This window comes from Oncorhynchus kisutch, linkage group LG4 (genome assembly GCF_002021735.2).
Source record: "Oncorhynchus kisutch isolate 150728-3 linkage group LG4, Okis_V2, whole genome shotgun sequence".
Lineage (NCBI taxonomy): Eukaryota > Metazoa > Chordata > Actinopteri > Salmoniformes > Salmonidae > Oncorhynchus > Oncorhynchus kisutch.
Window position 1 is genome coordinate 30769172 of NC_034177.2, and position 17705 is coordinate 30786876.

At 44.8% G+C, this 17705-nt stretch overlaps 1 protein-coding gene across 6 annotated transcripts in view; it reads right to left on the reverse strand.

The window, feature by feature from the left end:
- Positions 1–17705, reverse strand: part of LOC109889365 (S phase cyclin A-associated protein in the endoplasmic reticulum) — a 97260-nt gene that overhangs the window by 6125 nt on the left and 73430 nt on the right. For all 6 annotated transcript variants that reach the window (XM_031822784.1, XM_020480757.2, XM_020480756.2 and 3 more), the window contains 4 exons: positions 15769–15992; positions 13955–14110; positions 11084–11324; positions 6914–7063 (listed from right to left, as the gene is read on the reverse strand). In XM_031822784.1, the coding sequence (XP_031678644.1) occupies positions 6914–7063; positions 11084–11324; positions 13955–14110; positions 15769–15992 (771 nt within the window). The remainder of the gene's footprint in view (positions 1–6913; positions 7064–11083; positions 11325–13954; positions 14111–15768; positions 15993–17705) is intronic.

Here is a 17705-nt window from a genome sequence, read left to right on the forward strand (position 1 = left end):
TTTTGCTCTTCCTTTGTACTGCAGGTAATTTCCAAGCTGTTGTGAAATGGGGGCAACAAGAAATAGTAATGTGAAATATCTTCTTGATGAGAAATATCTTTACTTCATTATCAAAATATATAGGCTTTTATGTATTACCCGGTAACAGTTATCTCCAACTGTGTGAGTGTCACTGAGATATTGAAGCCAACACCAGACCATATCCCTGTGGATGTGCACTGTGCAGCTTAGGTTAAGAGGGCATGCACTGCGTAGGATTGGGGGGGGGGGGGTGAACAGACCTCCACTGTAGCCTTGCCACCACCACTAAGAAATGAGCAATACCATTAATGGAGTTCTCACCCGGCTGACATCCTGCTCCCCTTTACCAGCGGCCAATCAATCACACAATTACATCCGGCCCACCAATATTAAAACCAAATCACGTCCAGCCTAGTTTGATTAGAGCGGGAACTGGTCCAAAGGAAGGGGTCCTGGCCTAATGCTCAGGGCATCTCCCCAGAGCCTGGGAAGGCCATCAGCACTTCTCTGAAAACTGGGGGGGGGGGGGGGGGGGGGGGTCACCACAGTAAATCCTGTCTGGAAAAACACCCCACTGCTTTACAGGTACAGAGACCCAGGCTGGGGCTCAGCTGAAATAGGAACCAGAAGGGCAGGGTGAGGTCCCCTGGCCACAGTGACATAAATTCAGAGGATTTACAAGATTTGGAGAATACACTTAACAATACTCTTCCAATGCATTCTCTCTTTGATAATGCACTTTAAGGTTTAAGGGTAGGATAAACAAAGCGATAATTCACTGCTTTTATAATTTCAAGGTGAAGCTCCTCAAAGCTCTGTTCTACAGCAGCGTTCAAAGGGCCACAGGCGATGCCTCTTCCTATTAATGTCTGTAAAGACTCTTTACTGACCAGCTAAAACAAAAGAGGCTTTTTAGGGGAGTTAAGTCTCCACTGGCACGCAACTAAAGCAAATTCTCAATGAGGTTAACAAAGATGAACTCACAAACATGCAGGTTCACTAGGAGGATACCGAAATACCCTGTATTTTCACTGTCATGTAATGCAAGAATCTAACGTTAACTCCACTGTACAGAAGGAAAAAAGGGCAAGATCTGATTGTTTTCAAAATAGAGCAGCTTATTTTCATTTTAGAAGCTAGCTGCAGGACTTCGCAAGATCCTAGATCACCGAATCAATCTTTACCGTTGCAACACTGCCGGAGGAGGAACGGCCAGAGAAGGTGGTCATACATTTGATTATGAGATCCCAGGTAAAGGAATCTTTCATCAGAATATTGAAAAACACACTTCAGAAACACTGCAGACTAACAATTTGTTGTTGCAGGGCCTGCTTTTGGACATCATAATCCTGAACTTTCATAGGTCTCAGAGATTCAGAAGTCAGCGTCTGTCTGTGTTGGGGCCGATGCTCTAAGGACTCAACCTACAAACCATACAGCAATCTCATAATCCTCCACTATGCAGTGTTCCATCCTCAGCTGCCGAAATTAATTGCCCACCCTCAAGTGCCCTCTGCAGGGAGGCATACAGTGCCTTCAGAAAGTATTCATACCCCTTGACTTATTCCACATTATGTTGTATTAAAGCCTAAAATCAAAATAGATTAAATGTTTTTTTAAACAATAGCCCATAATGACAAAGTGAAAACTTTGTTTTAGGAAACGTTTTCACATTTATTGAAAATAAAATACGGAAATATCTCAGTCACACAAGTAATCACACCCCTTAGTCAATACATGTTAGAATCACCTTTGGCAGTGATTACAGCTGTGTATTTCTGGGTAAGTCTCTAAAGCGCTTTGCACACCTGGATTGTACAATATTTGCACATTATTCTTTAAATTCTTCAAGCTCTGTCAAATTGGTTGATAATTGCTAGACATCCATTTGGAAGTCTTGCCATAAATCTTCAAGCTGATTTAAGTCAAAACTGTAACTAGGCCACTCATGAACATTCAATGTTGTCTTGGTAAGCAACTCCAGTGTATATTTGGCCTTGTGTTTAAGGTTATTGTCCTGCTGAAAGGTGAATTTGTCTCTAAATGTCTGTTGGAAAGTTGGACTGAACCAGGTTTTCCTCTAGGATTTTGCCTGTGCTTAGCTCTATTCTGTTTATTTTTATCCTAAAAAACTCCATAGTCCTTACCGATGACAAGCATACCCATAACATGATGCAGCCACTACCATGCCTGAAAATATGACGATTGGTACTCAGTGATGTGTTCCATTTACCCCAAGCATAACGCTTTGTATTCAGGGCATAAAGTACATTAATTTGCCACATTTTTGCAGTTTCACTTCAGTGCCTTATTGCAAACAGGATGTTTTGGCATATTTTTATTCTGTACAGGCTTCCCTCTTAATTAATACCGTTGCCATGCTCAAAGGGATATTCAATGTTTGTTTCTAGATTTTTTTTACGCATCTACCAAAAAGGTGCCCATCTTTGCGAGGCATTGGAAAAACCTCTCTGGTCTTTGTGGTTGAATGTGTTTGAATTTTACTGCGAGGCCTTAAATATACTTGTATGTGTGGGGTACAGAGATGAGGTAGTCATTCAAAAATCATGTTAAACACTATTATTTGAGTTAATTCACATCATTTTGTGACTTGTTAAGCACATTTTTCCTCCTGAATTTATTTAGGCTTGCCATAACAAAGGGGATGAATACTAACTTAACCTTTAATTAATTTGTAAAATTGTCTAAAAACATAATTCCACGTTGACATTATGGGGTAGTGTGTGTAGCCCAGTGACACAATCTCAATTGAATCAATTTAAAATTCAGTCTGTAACAACAAAATGTGGAAAAAGTCAAGGGGTGTGAATACTGTGAAGGCACTGTAAAACAAGGCCAGCTGGCAGCCACAGAGGTTACCTAGTCCTACAGAAACCAAGTCTACAGGCAACTTTCCAGGACTCTGTAGGCATCACCCCAGGTGAAGAGCAGTGCCCCACACGGTGTTCCTGTCCACTGGAAGTATCTATTCAAACCCTGACATCATAAAAAGGTCCAGCAAGCGTCTGTCTGAAGCCATGAATCAAGCCGCAGTTTAACACAGACCCGTAAAGCTCAAGTGCCTGGTGGTTCTGGTCTGTCTTAACTACAGAGATCTGCCTTTTCAAACAGGCATGCTCTTTTATGACTCGCCATTACATAACCACTTTGCTGTCCACTGACAACAGAGAGTGTGTAAAGTTAATGTTCCAAAATGCAAACAAAACCTTGGGAAAGCCCAAGTTGAAGCGGAAACCAGGCGGTATGGACTATCCAAATAAAGTGTTACCAAAAATAAAACTCTCATGCAATAACCAAGGTTAGCTAGCTAGCTAGATTTGACAACTTCTAAGAGTCAGAGTGAACCTGTACTGTAATTCCAGCACATTAAACATTTTAAATTTGAGATTCCTCCACACATAGGAAGACTACCGTGGATGAATGGATAGTGGAGTAGTCTCTGTTCCGCATGCTGTCTAGACAGACCCAGACACCTCAGCTAGAGGAACCATGTCAGCCTTCAAAACAGGGCAACAAACCTGAAGCTCTTGCCCACAACACAAGTCAGACCCTCTGCCAAGCCTCCCTCTACACACTGGGGTTACCCTAGTGAAGGAACGGCCCTACCGATAAGAGTGAGGGGCAGATGATATTAGAGGACACAGAATTTTTTCAGGAAGACAAGCTACTGCTGAATGTGCCTCTTAACAACTAGCTACCACCTGATTGAGATGATGTAAATTGTCAACTGACAATCAGATGTCGACATGGACATTGACTTAAGATATCCCCTGGACAAGAAGAGAAGATCCCACCATGGCTTTTAAGAGACAGACCAAGGGTATTCATCTCCTATAAACCACATGTGACACGGTGTTTGCCAAATAATGTGTAATTATTCTAGATTTATCTGCCTAATAACCTTGTCAACTTACAGCAGATGATGCCGTTCTGAAACTGCCAAGAGCCACAATCAAAATGAGTCATTCTGCAAATACAACCTCTTTAAAAAGATATGGAAGGTTTATGGGGAAAATGTCCCCTTAACTACACTGAAGTTAGTTGGACCTGGGCCCTCCCAATATGGAGTGTGTAAATCATCTACAGAGCTAACAATCAGCCCTTACCTGCCAGTCACCAGTCTGAGTTGGTGTGTGTTTACTGTGGTGTATAGTAGGAGACATAGGGTGCATTCCCTAGCACTGGGTTGGCTCCCCAGGAAGGCGTGAAGGTTTAGGGTTGTGTTGGCAGTAATGGGGAGTTGATCAGGGATTACAGGTGCAAAGCTGTGAGCTGGAGTCTGCAGGGCAGAGGAAACACCTTCGTACAGAATGGGAAGGACAGGGGCTGGTCTGGCTGCAGATAAAACTGATGTGTGGGATGTCAGTCTGGGAAGGGGCCTACTACAGTTCACAAGCAGATAGTTTTCTATTTTACAGTAGACTTCTTAGTGAACTGAAATATTGTATCCGAGTAGTAAATGCATTGCAAGTGTCGGGATGAATTAATGTCAATTTAAGTCAATTTGGGAAATTGCATTAAGCTCCTGAAAACTTTCCATAGTCTGGAACTGGTCATGAAATGGAAAGCAAGCAAAGCCAGTGGTCTGGGTTAACGTGTCAACATCGCTAGCATTTACTGTTCCTACATCTTAAAAGAACCTAGAGATCATCACCATGAATGACTCACAAATGAATCACTGGGGTGTTGGGAAGAAAAAGTTGCGGGAGCTTACCGGTACTTATCCCCTCATGAGACAAGGAACATGGCAGTTACAAAACAAGTTTAATTTAGCCCCTTTTTAGTGTGACTGTCTCTATGGGTTCTCCCAAAAGACAATGAAAACATATGGCCACATGGCCCTGTGAGCCGAAACACTTAAGCACACACAAGGCTACATGTGTCACTCTCCCAATGGCTTTCTATGTGACAGGCTGAGTTATTCATACCCTCAGAGCAGGGAGAATATATATCTACAAAGACCGTCTTCAAAGTTCTACGTTTTATGTGCAGCGTTATTTCTAGCGCAACACATATAAACAAAGGCTGGTGTGCATGCCTGCCGACAGTGAATCAGCAGTCTGTGTGACCGCACGGGCGGGCCTGCTTTTGTGCTCTGCCAATGCTTACATTAGTCTGAGAAAAGCTAAAGCTACTCCAAATATTCCCCTCTTCTCCATCCATCCTGCTCTTTTCAGGGCCCAGATCACATGGACAAATTCCAGGAACCGTGCCACTGGCCAGGATCAGTCCACGAAGGTTGCTCTTCACATTTCTTTACATTTTCTCAAAGGGTTCTCACACCTATCAAATAAACAATAAAAGGAACAAGTCCTAAACACTGATTTCACTCTCTGGGATGACATTGGAGTAGATAGACAAAGGCTACATATAACATTTACTAAATTGTCAGCAGCTTGTGCCCTGATTGGAAGTCGCAGGTTGAAGACTTTGCATTAGGGCATTTCAAATTAGCAAAGTGCGCTGGTCATAAATGAATATGCAAAGGTCTGCTACTCCCAGGCAGACTGTTAGGTTAACTTTGCTGGGCAAGTACAAAGCCCAATCATCTGTCACCCCCCTAATTCAATCATCGGTCCTCATTCAATTATCCAATATAATATGCAAATCAGGCCAACAAATGCTAATTACGTACATCAAAATAATTAAATTGGATAGGAGAAGCAGAGGAGAGCTGAACTGCCATAAAATGGAGACAGATTCTTTAATTAGGACTAAAACATCATGGAAATTAGAAACTGAAATCCGCCTATAAATTGCTGCGTGGTTGACCGCGCCTGTGAGGACATTAAAAAGGCAGAGGTTTGAGGTAAAGCTCGATGGCTGGCACTGAGGGTCAGGCTTCACTTAACTAAAGCCTGGCCAACTGTAGCACTTGTAAGCTGCTCAGGGGCTCAGTAGACAGACCATGCATGACAGCCAATTACACAGCAGCCAAGTCTGCTCCATCACATCCTGCTCACAGCCACATAGGCCCAGTAGCCTTAACACTAGGCCTGGGCCAACACAGCAAAGCACACAACACTAGAGAGAACTGGCAGTTCACCGGGACAGAACAATGGACCATGCTACTGAGGAACAATAGAGCACCCACAGCCCAACAGCACAGAGGTGGCAACATATGAATCTTTAAAGAGGTGGCTCTTGTTGCTTTTGTATGAACCACAAAAAACTACACCCTCTCTTCATCTAATGATACGTTATCAGAAGCATATAAAGGAAACAGAAGTATCATTATATGAACAGACTGTTGCAACAGGGCCACAATGCCAAACCAGATACCATTCATCTCATATTTCTGAAACAGAACAGATACAGTGGGAACTGAAATGATTGACACCCTTGATAAAGATGAGGAAAAAAATGACTGTATAAAATAATTCAAATACTGTCTTGGGGGTATGTCTAAAATGAGACAATACATTATTTACCATTAATTTCTATTGGGCACAACATAATCTGAAATACAACCAAAACGAACTACAAATGCATCCAACAAGTTTGTAGTCAAAAGCTTGATGTCATTGCATGCTAGGAATATGGGACCTAATACTACACTTTTGACTACTTTATATAGAATACTCTTTAGGGGTGTCAATTTTGCCCCCTACCTTTTTGAGAAAAATCTTTCTCTGAGCAATTGAATTAGTATTAAATAATCTCCCCACTTTCTGAGCATACAAAATAGCTCAGGATTTGAATTATATTTATTTATAGTCATTATTGCTCATCTTTATCAAGGGTGTCAATTTCAGACCCTACGAATGTCTCAAATTACAACAGTTTATGGTGATAACTAAAGAAAAGGCATGAAACAACAACATTGACTTTATTACATATTTGAGTATGTGTGTGTGTGTTAGACCTTTACCTGGTTGTCAGGGTGGTTGACGGTGAAGTAGCCCACACAGATGATGACTTCCTGCAGCAGCTCTTCAGAGGAGTGCTGAGAGCAGTACCACAGCAGGGAGCTCACTATGTGGCGGAAAGCAAGGGACAGGCCCTCTGCACCTAGAACAGTCTGAGACGGCACAGAAAAAACATCAGCATTCAAACACCACAAAAACCACAAACACAAAGCAGACACAATCTAGCTGGAGACATTCACTAAATCTAACTGGATAGCGAACAACAACCGTCCTAAAGAGTAGAAAATCAACACGATGATGGTAATATAAGTGAGGCTGGATTTGCTCAATTAAAAGAGAGGAGAGGGATGTGTGCTTTAGCGGGTAGAGATTCAGACTGGATGATGCAGTGTACAGGGACTCCTGCTAGGGGGTCTCTCCCCAGCACCAACACCAGAGGGTCCTACCAGAGGGACCCCAATCCCCCAGAAAATGAGATGCTATCAGAGGTCCACAGACAGTATTTATTAAACATGTCAGCATGACTGAGCACCACAGGGTAAGCAGAGAAAAAACACACTGGAATCAGGTTGGGGTGTATGTATGAGGTTTTGGGACTGATGGAGGGGAGGAGGTAAACAGTCTCCTAAATAGTACCTACCTGAGAGGCCCACCCCTGTTAGCAGACCTGAGCCTTACTGCTGTCTACACTCTCAATATAACACCCTGCAATACTGGAGACATAGAACTCTATTTCTCCCCAACTGTAATTAACCATACCCATCAGTCTTAGGACAGCGAGACAAACTGAACCCTATATTTTGTTAGTGAATGAATGCAAAGGCTGAATATACTGTCTGTTTTGATGTGCACCAAAAGGTTGGTGATTAAATACTAATATAGTTTATTAATTTACTTGAAAATATTTGCTAAATAACTCATCACCAGCAGTGTCCTTTTCAGCTTGAAATCCCCTCTAACCACACTATTTGGTGGTTGATTCTGGGGCCTAGCAAAATGGCCAATGAGAAGAGAGAGCAGCTCAGCATCTACTGTAGTGCTTATTAGTCGGCACTAGTGTGGGGTAATGTGAACCACAAGGTGATTACAACACAGGCCACAAAAAACATTATTTAAAATGTTCATAAAAACGTTGGTACTGAAAAGCTTTGAGTTCCAGCTGTTATGAATAGCCTGAGCATGGCGGAGCCGAGGGAGAGCAGCCTCTTTGTTAATTACCCACAGGTATTAAAATAATTAATAACTCTCCCACTTCCTCCCTTACGCCGTTCTGTTTATGCGCTGCCTGAGCACAGTGAAGCTGTCATTCTCTCTTCATCAGAGCTGGTAATGTATGGCTCAGGCAACAGCACTAATCACTCAGGTCCATCCGCATTTCTGACCCACAGTGCTCCATTTAACCTCAGCAGCTGACCCTCGGTCAGGGGACACTCATGTTTATGTCCGAGAGGTCAAGTTTATCCTGAGGATAAATACTCCAGTCCAATGGCAGCAGCTCTGAGACCTGACCTCTGCTGCCTGTCGAACAGTTACACATGGCCTTGTTGCTGCCAGAAAGAGGAAAGAGGGATATTTGTGTTGCACAGGGATATCAAATCAAATTGTATTTGCCACACACGCCGAATAAAAGAGGTGTAGACCTTACCGTGAAATGCTTAACCAACACTGCAGTTCAAGAAATCGAGTTAAGGAAAGATTTACTAAATCATAATGCATAGATAAACAGCGAGTAGGGGGGAGGATGCAAATTATCCAGCTGGCCATTTGATTAATTGTTCAGCAGTCTTATGGCTTGGAAATAGAAGCTGTTAAGGAGCCTTTTGATCCTAGACGTGGCGCTCCAGTGCTGCTTGCGGTAGCAGAGAAATCAGTCTATGACTTGGGTGACTGGAGTCTTTGACAATTTTTTGTACCTTCCTCTGACACCGCCTAGTATATAGGTCCTGGATGTCAGGAAGCTTGGCCCCAGTGATGTACTGAGCCATACGCACTACCCTCCGTAGCACCTTACGGTCAGATAACGAGCAGTTGCCATACCAGGCGGTGAGGCAACCGGTCAGGATGCTTTGATGGTGCAGCTGTAGAATTCTGAGGATCTGGGGACCCATGCCAAATCTTTTCAGTCTCCTGAGGGGGAAAATGTGTCTTGGTGTGTTTGGACCATGACATTTTGTTGGTGATGTGGAAACTCTCGACCACTACAGCCCTTTCAATTTTAAATGGGGGCCTGGTTGGCCCTCCTTTTCCTATAGTCCACGATCAGCTCCGTTGTCTTGCTCACATTGAGGGAGAGGTTGTTGTCCTGGCACCACACTGCCAGGTCTCTGACCTCCTCCCTATAGGCGGTCTCATCGTTATCGGTGACACGATTGTGTCATCAGCAAACTTAATGATGGTGTTGGAGTCGTGCTTGGCCATGCAGTCGTGGGTGAACAGGGAGTACAGGAGGGGACTAAGCACGCACCCCTGAGGGACCCCAGTGTTGAGGATCAGCATGGCAGATGTGTTGTTGCCTACCCTTACCACCTGGGGTTGGCCTGTCAGGAAGTCCAGGATCCAGTTGCAGAGCTAGGTGTTTAGACCCTTAGTTTAGTGATGAGCTTTGTGGGCACTATGGTGTTGAACGCTGAGCTGTAGTCAATGAACAGCATTCTCACATACTGAGGTGTTCCTTTTGTCCAGGTGGGAAAGGGCAGTGTGGAGTGTGATTGAGATTGCGTCATCTGTGGATCTGTTAGAGCCATATGCGAATTGGAGTGGGACTAGGGTTTCTGGCATGATGGTGTTGATGTGAGCGATGACCAGCCTTTCAAAGCACTTCATGGCTACTGACGTGAGTGCTACGGGGCGGTAATCATTTAGGAAGGTTACCTTCGTTTTCTTGGGCACAGGGACTATGGTATTCTGTTCAAAACATGTAGATATTACAGACTCGGTCAGGGAGAGTTTGAAAATGTCAGTGAAGACACTTGCTAGTTGGTCCGTGTACGCTTTGAGTCGAGCCCCGCAGCTTTGTGAATGTTGACATGTTTAAAGGTCTTGCTCACATAGGTTACGGCGAGCATGATCACACAGTCGTCCGGAACAACTGGTGATCTCATGCATGCTTCAGTATTGCCTTGCTTCAAAGCGAGCATAAAAAGGCATTTTGCTCGTCTGGTAGGCTTGCGTCACTGGGCAGCTCTCGGCTGGGATTCCCTTTGTAGTCTGTAATAGTTTTCAAGCCCTGCCACATCCGATGAGCATCAGAGCCGGTGTTGTAGGATTCAATCTTAGTATTGTATTGATGCTTTGTCTGTTTGATGGTTCGGGATTTCTTATAAGCGTCCGGATTAGTCCCGCTCCTTGAAAGCGGCAGCTTCCTGCTTTGTTTTTTGCTTGTAAGCAGGAATCAAGATGATAGAATTATGGTCAGATTTGACAAATGGAGGGCGAGGGAGAGCTTTGAATGCGTTTCTGTGTGTAGAGTAAAGGTGGTCTAGAGTTTTTTTCCCTCTGGTTGAGGAACGGATTTAACGGATTTAAGTTTGCCTGCATTAAAGTCCCCGGCCACTAGGAGTGCCGCTTCTGGATTAGTATTTTCTTGTTTGCTTATGGTCTTATACAGCTCGTTGAGTGTGGTCCTAGTGCCAGCATTGGTTTGTGGTGGTAAATAGATGGCTACGAATAAAATAGATGAGAACTCTCTTGGTAGATGGTGTGGTCTACAGCTTATCATGACTTTATAATATTAGACATCGCGCACCAGCAGTTATTGACAAATAGACACACCCCAGCCCCTCGTCTTACCAGACATAGCTGCTCTGTCTTGCCGATGCACAGAGAAGCCAGCCAGCTCTATATTATGAGGGTGCTAGTCAATAAAACTGTGAGAGAGGACATTGGTGACAAGGCCTTTTCATGGCACCCCCTATTTGGAATGTCTGTCTGTGGAATGTGTCCAGCATAATACACCTACGTAACCAGCAAGACCAGTATATACTGTATGGTATGTGATGTACCGGTATTGAAAAACCTGCCCCACAGGCAGCATAACCTTTGGAATTAGAGTCACTGTAATTAACACCACCTACTGGACCTGCAGGATGAGGGATTCAAGTGTGAGAATGTGTGCGTGTCTCTCTCTGTGTATGTCCTGTACCTCAGTATGAAGTGGTGTGTGTGTGTGTTACCTGGAAGGCAGACAGGTCGAGCAGGGCGAAGCTGTTGAGGAAGCGGAGGCCCGTTAGGGCCACCTGGATGACCCCTGGGGCGTAGGGCTCCTGTGGGCCCTGGGCAGCCGGCTCAGGCAGGGCGGAGCTGTGGAGCAGGATGCAGTACAGAGTGTGTACCACACCCACCAGGTCTGTGGACTGCAGCAGGGCCGTCAGCCCTGTGGGGTCTGTACGCTTGTTGTCAAATATACTGGGAGAGCTGCAAAGGACACAGGCAATATAAATAAACATGTGACATGATCATTTAATTTCTGCTCAATGAACATAGTGACAGTGAAATGTTATATAGGGAAATGAATGGGATCTGACTACTCCACATTAGAAGTTCTCCAAACGTATTATTTATTATTATTGGTTAAAATGCTTCACTTCATTCTAAATCAAGTAAAAGTTCAATTCACAACATAGCTTTTGTCTGCCCTCACCACAGTGACCAGAGACTCAGGATGTAAGAGTGAAGGGAGTCTGGTCCCTGTGGCTTCTAGATTTACTCGCTAGACCAGGGTTACACCTTCAAATATAAATAATAGGGCCTGCCCCCTTTACACTGCATGCCTATCGGGTTAAGTGGAGTAACTGGTTACACTGAGTGAGAGGGAAGTGCAGTCTGGGGGCTGTGTGTGAGAAGGTGTCTATGCTCAGCTGTGCACTGAAGATTATTTAGGCCTAATCAAGGATTGCAGTTAAAAGCTTGGTCATTATCACTACAACCACAGACTGAGAAATCCCTTAATGGTACAGCAGTGACACAGAAATGTGACTGTTATTTTAAACCAGTTCAGAATGTGAGTTTGAGCCTCCAAGCTGGGCAGAATGAACACAGGAATTTGGAAGTAGCTCTGACAGCTCATGGCAGTGGCTCATCCATGCCCTTGGCTGCAGAAAGCTTCCTGGCAAGGTGCTGTGTACTCAGGCACATTTAATTAAGGTCCACCTTACGTGATTGAAAGCAGCATGTTAGTGTGTCTTAGCAAGGAGGGAGATTAAAAGGAATTGGTAACATCATCCTCTCAGCACACATCACAGGTGAGAACAGAACGGGAGTATAACACTGATGGGATGGAAGGAGAGATCGCTCTGAGTTCCTCAGCTGCCCTCTTCATAAAACTGGAGGCCAGTCAATGTAAACTTCTATAGCCAGACTAACACCTGGCGCATAAGAGGAGTTTACCCTGATTAGTCCATGCTTTATAGATGGGAAAAGTATTCTGTTTAGCTGAGACTAAATACTGTAGGAAATTTACATCGGAGTCAATGGCATCAGGGAAAACATGTCAAATGGCTCCCACTGTTTTACAATTAGGATTCCTGCAAACCCACGAGTTCCATAAGCTTGTGCTGACAGGGAATTTAAGAATACCCCTGCTACACAGGATGTGATTTGCAGGCAGAGAATAAAGGCTGTTTGACCTCCTGATGGAACCCACTGTATGTTGGCCAACAACTCTGTGTGGGAATTCCTAGCTCTGCAAGTACATGGTCTCTAATGCCAGTTAAACCCCTCGACACAGCAACTGGCATGGCAAAAAATATTCCAGGACTATGGTATACATTCTCTCCAGTATAATCTCCTGAACACACAGAGGACAGGGTAAGAATGGAGATAGTTGACTGGATTAGCAGGGTGTTGATTATTACGCAACACTGCTCGGTGCACTCATTAAAGTGGCGAGGTTATGGCGCTGTGTTTTCTCACAGATATTCAGTGACACAGTCACAGCAGTGCTCCCTGTGTTGGTGTGAAGCAGCTGGGCACTGTTACAGCACACAGCAGCTGGAGAGGAGAGGTACACAAGCAGTACAGTGTGGGCACAGGAACGATACAGTCACAACATCTACAGTATGTGATAAAGACTTCTACACGGATGGGTTGTTCAGTAACAAAACCGATGCGTGTGCAACGTTTGGGCAAAACAACTGTCAACGCCAAAGGATTATTGAGATGGGAACTGTATTGTCTCCAAATGTTTATTGAAAACATAAATAAATGTACAAAATAAGCACTTGTCTCTCAAATACATTGTTACAGTTGTTGGTTAGCTAGCTAGCGAATTTAAGCCATATTAGCGTAGACGTGTCATCAGTCGAAACACTTCAAAACAAGACATGGTGTAAGAACAAGATGAAACGAGCCACTTAATATTCCCCACATGGCAGCTTTTTGTCATTGTTTCTAGCCATCTGACCGTTCAGAATCATAACACACACAGCCCCAACGATGCAAACACCTTTTCGTGACGTTGTCAGGCAACCCGTCTAGAATGTAAGGTTTTGGCAACAGACCAGCAAAATTTAGAGTTAAAATACCTCTGTTATAATTCAAACAATGACACTACAGAAACTAAAGGGATAAAATGTGCCCATATGACCACTGACGATATTTAACTATGAGGGCAGCATTCCTGTACTAAGGGTCATGCTATCTTCGTCGGTATTGTGTCTCAGTCTGTATGCTTAGCCTCTGTCAGCGGCGCCATTGAGCCTCTCTCGGGGCAGGTCACAGTAACACGTGGGTGGGCTTCCCCTGGCGTGCTGGAGGCAAGGGTTTATGGTGAGTGACAGAGCACGGGGGTCAAGTAGATGCCTATCTCGATCAACAGTAACGATGGCCTTGCCAGCGCTCAGACTAAAGGAAACCACTGAGTGTGATTGAAAAGGAGGCAGTGTCTTTGTTTGAGCTCCAACAACAAGTCTTTATGGGATGGCCGGGCGGACTTAAAAGATCCAACGGTGAGTCACTCCTGTCATTAGTCTTGTGAACAGCCGTGCATGATCACAGGGATGTCTGGAGAGGAGGGTCATAAAGGAAGGGAGACTGCTGCCACTCACCGGCTGGTCACAGCGAAGCACAGCTTACACATGGCGTGCAGCAGAGCGGTGGCCTGCTGGAGGAAGGCAGACATCTTGGGGCTCTCGTCCACTGGGCCCTGGACAGACAGGAAGCAGCTGTACAGCTTATCAATCAGACCCATGTTTACCACATAGCTGAGGGAGGGACACAAACACAAAAGGAGGATAAGAGTGAATCCACATGAACAAAACTACAAACGACAAAACTTTCACAATGAATGAAGTTTGTCCCGGTGAAATATGTTTTATCCTAACAAAGGCCCTCACTGATAGGAACTCACCGACAGCACAGTTGAAATGTGATCTCGCCCTCTGTACTCCCTGTTATTACTGTGATATTTGTCTTGCCAATGGCAGGTCTCATGACCATGTTCCCTCTGCTCTCTCAGCCACATATCACTGGTAACAGCATCATTAGAGGGTGGCTGTGCCCCCGTGCCAGCCCAGAGACAGGCCCGACTGTCCGCTGACCTGTGGCTGCCTCACGGCTAAGGTATGCCTCTCCCACCACTGCTCAGCCTCCTTTAGCCCTACCCACCATAGGGACAGACAAGGAGGCTCAGCTGTCAATCACAAGACCTCCCAGATGTACCAGACAGCTCAGTCAGGAATCAGGAAGCCAGCCACTGTTTTACGCTACAGGCATCCATCTATTCCTTTCCCTCTCCGTCTCCGCTTAGCTTACTCCCTTAACTTGCTAGCATACCTTTTTTTGTTGGGACTGTCAGTCAAAATGGCAGCCTTCTCCAGTCAGGTAATTTAAAAAAATGTGAAACCTCCACAAAAGGTCATCTGACACTTGAACCACGGCAACATGCTATGACTATCCTCTTCCACAGCTTCACCTAAGCTGAAAGGAGCTCACCCATAGTCTGTTTGAAAAGCGGTTTAGTGTTCGTTCTTGCCCCTGTGTTTCACAATTGATGCGCTACACACATCTGTACATTTCTGACACTTGTAGGAGATAAGTATAGTACAAAGCCTGGTGAGTGATTGGTAATAAGAAATTAAGACGTAGAAGCGGAATGCTGATGTTCTCTTTCTGTGTGATCTACAGTTCACCATAATGAGAAAAAGTGTTGCAAAAGCTACCATCTTTTTTTATCTTATTTCCTCCCTACCATTATATACATAATTTGAGGCAGTTGAGGTAAATCGTCCATTGCTTTGCAGGGATTACTAGACACCATTTGTCCTCAAGATCTCCCCTGTCTCCTGGGTTACGACTGGGACATAGTATGAGAGTTGGGCCTGTGCAGATGCTCTGGTCAAATTAATCATTGGCTGTGGGAGGGGATGGTTGGAAGACTCCACTCTTCCTGAAGGCTCGGGCCTGCCTTTCCTCACCGCCCCACGGTGCCAGGAGAGACAGCCCATAGCCCTTGCTACTCAAAAGCCAAGTTCAAGGGGATGTTGCAAACTTCCAGGAGTGTTCTTTGTTTATGTTGCCCTAAGTAAAAAAATGACTTATTACTTTGCTGAAGATTTTGATCCAGAATGTGTGAAAAAGTACTATTTGGACACATGCCAGAGGACGACCTCTCTCACCCTCACTGAAAGCCCCTGAGCAAGGAGGAAACAAATACAAACACTGGGACCTATTCCAAGGGCGCTGACATTTTGTAGGCTATTTCTGACAGTAACTAAGTTATAATATCAGTGGTTCCCCCATCAACCCTGTCAGTAAGAGAGTGGAGGGGGGACATAGGAGGTGGTGGGAGAGAGGTACAGTGAAAGGGAGGAGGGCCCCAATAGAGCGGTGTGTGGTTTGAGAGAGAGGAGGAAGAGCTTACCTGATGAGGTCCTGGGCACGGGTGTTGAAGGGCTCTATAGGGGAGGTCTTGGTGTCTGGTGACATGATGCGAGGGGCATCTCCGCGGCCACAGTCAGGGACATAGGGACGGAGAAGGCTCAGTACAGTGGCGCTGGTCTGCAGCAGGCCGGTGGTCAGTCCCTCAAACACCTGCTTGTTTACACTGCGACCAAATATGGTCTGGTCTTCATCTGGGACGAACAGCTGAAGGAGGAAAAGACTGGTCAGTCAAGAGCTCTAAACCTCCACCATGTCACAGACCAGTCTGTACCAGTAGCTCGATACCTGCATTCTCAAACAAGCTTGTATCACATATTGTATAGTGCATTCGGAAAGTATTCAGACCCCTTGACTTTTTCCACATTGTTACGTTATAGCGGATCCTAAAATGGATTAAATTGTTTTTTCCCCCTCAACAATCTACACACAATACCCCATAATGACAAAGCAAAAACAGGTTTTAAGATATGCTTGCATATTTATTCAAAATAAAAAAATGACATAAATACTTTGTTGAAGAAACTTTGGCAGCGATTACAGCCTCAAGTCTTCTTGGGTATGACGGTACAAGATTGGCACACCTGTATTTGGGGAGTTTCTCCCGGTCTTCTCTGCAGATCCTCTCAAGCTCTGTCAGGTTGGATGGGGAGAGTCGCTGCACAGCTATTTGAAGGGCTCTCCAGAGATGTTTGATCAAGCTCAAGTCCGGGCTCTGGCTGGGCCACTCAAGGACATTCAGAGACTTGTCCCGAAGTCACTGTTGCATTGTCTTGGCTGTGTGCTTAGGGTTGTTGTCCTGTTGGAAGGTGAACCTTCGCCCCCAGTCTGAGGTCCTGAGCGCTCTGGAGCAGGTTATCGTCAAGGATCTCACTGTACTTTGCTCTGTTCATCTTTCCCTCGATCCTGACTAGTCTCCCAGTCCCTGCCACTGAAAAACATCCCCACAGTATGACGATGCCACCACCATGCTTCACCGTAGGGAATGAACCAGGTCTCATCCAGATGTGACACTTGGCATTCAGGCCAAAGAGTTCAATCTTGTCTTCATCAGACCAGAGAACCTTGTTTCTCATGGTCTGAGAGTCCTTTAGGCTTTTTTGGGCAAACTCCTAGTGGACTGTCATGTACTTTTTACTGAGGAGTGGCTTTTGTCTGGCCACTACCATAAAGGCCTGATTGGTGTCTGAATAGTTATGTAATAAGTTATTAGTAAAAATGTATTAGTAAACATTTCTAAAAACTTGTTTTAGCTTTGTCATTATGGGATAATGTGAGTAGATTCAGGAAAATGTTTTATTTAACCCTTTTCAGAATAAGGTTGTAAAGTAACAAAATGTGGAAAAAGGGAAGGGGTCTGAATACCTTCCAAATGAAGTCCTTGTCAGCTTGACAAGTCCTCTATCAAAAAAGAAACCAACATTGATTGATCACAGTGCAAAACTGACAATACCCAAGGCAGTCACAGTATCCCCCAAAAGTTCAACAAAAGCCCTGGTCCAGAAAAAAGGGGTATTTTTTTTACCCCTTTTTCGTGGTATCCAAGTGGTAGTTACAGTCTTGTCCAATTGCTGCAACTCCTGTACGGACTCGGGAGAGGCCAAGGTCGAGAGCCGTGCGTCCTCCGAAACACAACCCAGCCAAGCTGCACTGCTTCTTGACACAATGTCCGCTTAACCCGGAAGCCAGCCGCACTAATGTGTCGGAGGAAACATAATATACCTGGCAACCGCGTCAGCATGCATAGCACCCGGCCCGCCACAGGAGTCACTAGTGCACAATGGGACAAGAACATCCCTGCCGGCCAGGATCTCTAGTGGCAGAGATAGCACTGCGATGCAGAGCCTTAAACCACAGCGCCACTCAGGAGGCCCCACAAAATACTTATTCCGCAAAAACATAAGACGCTTCTTAAGAAAA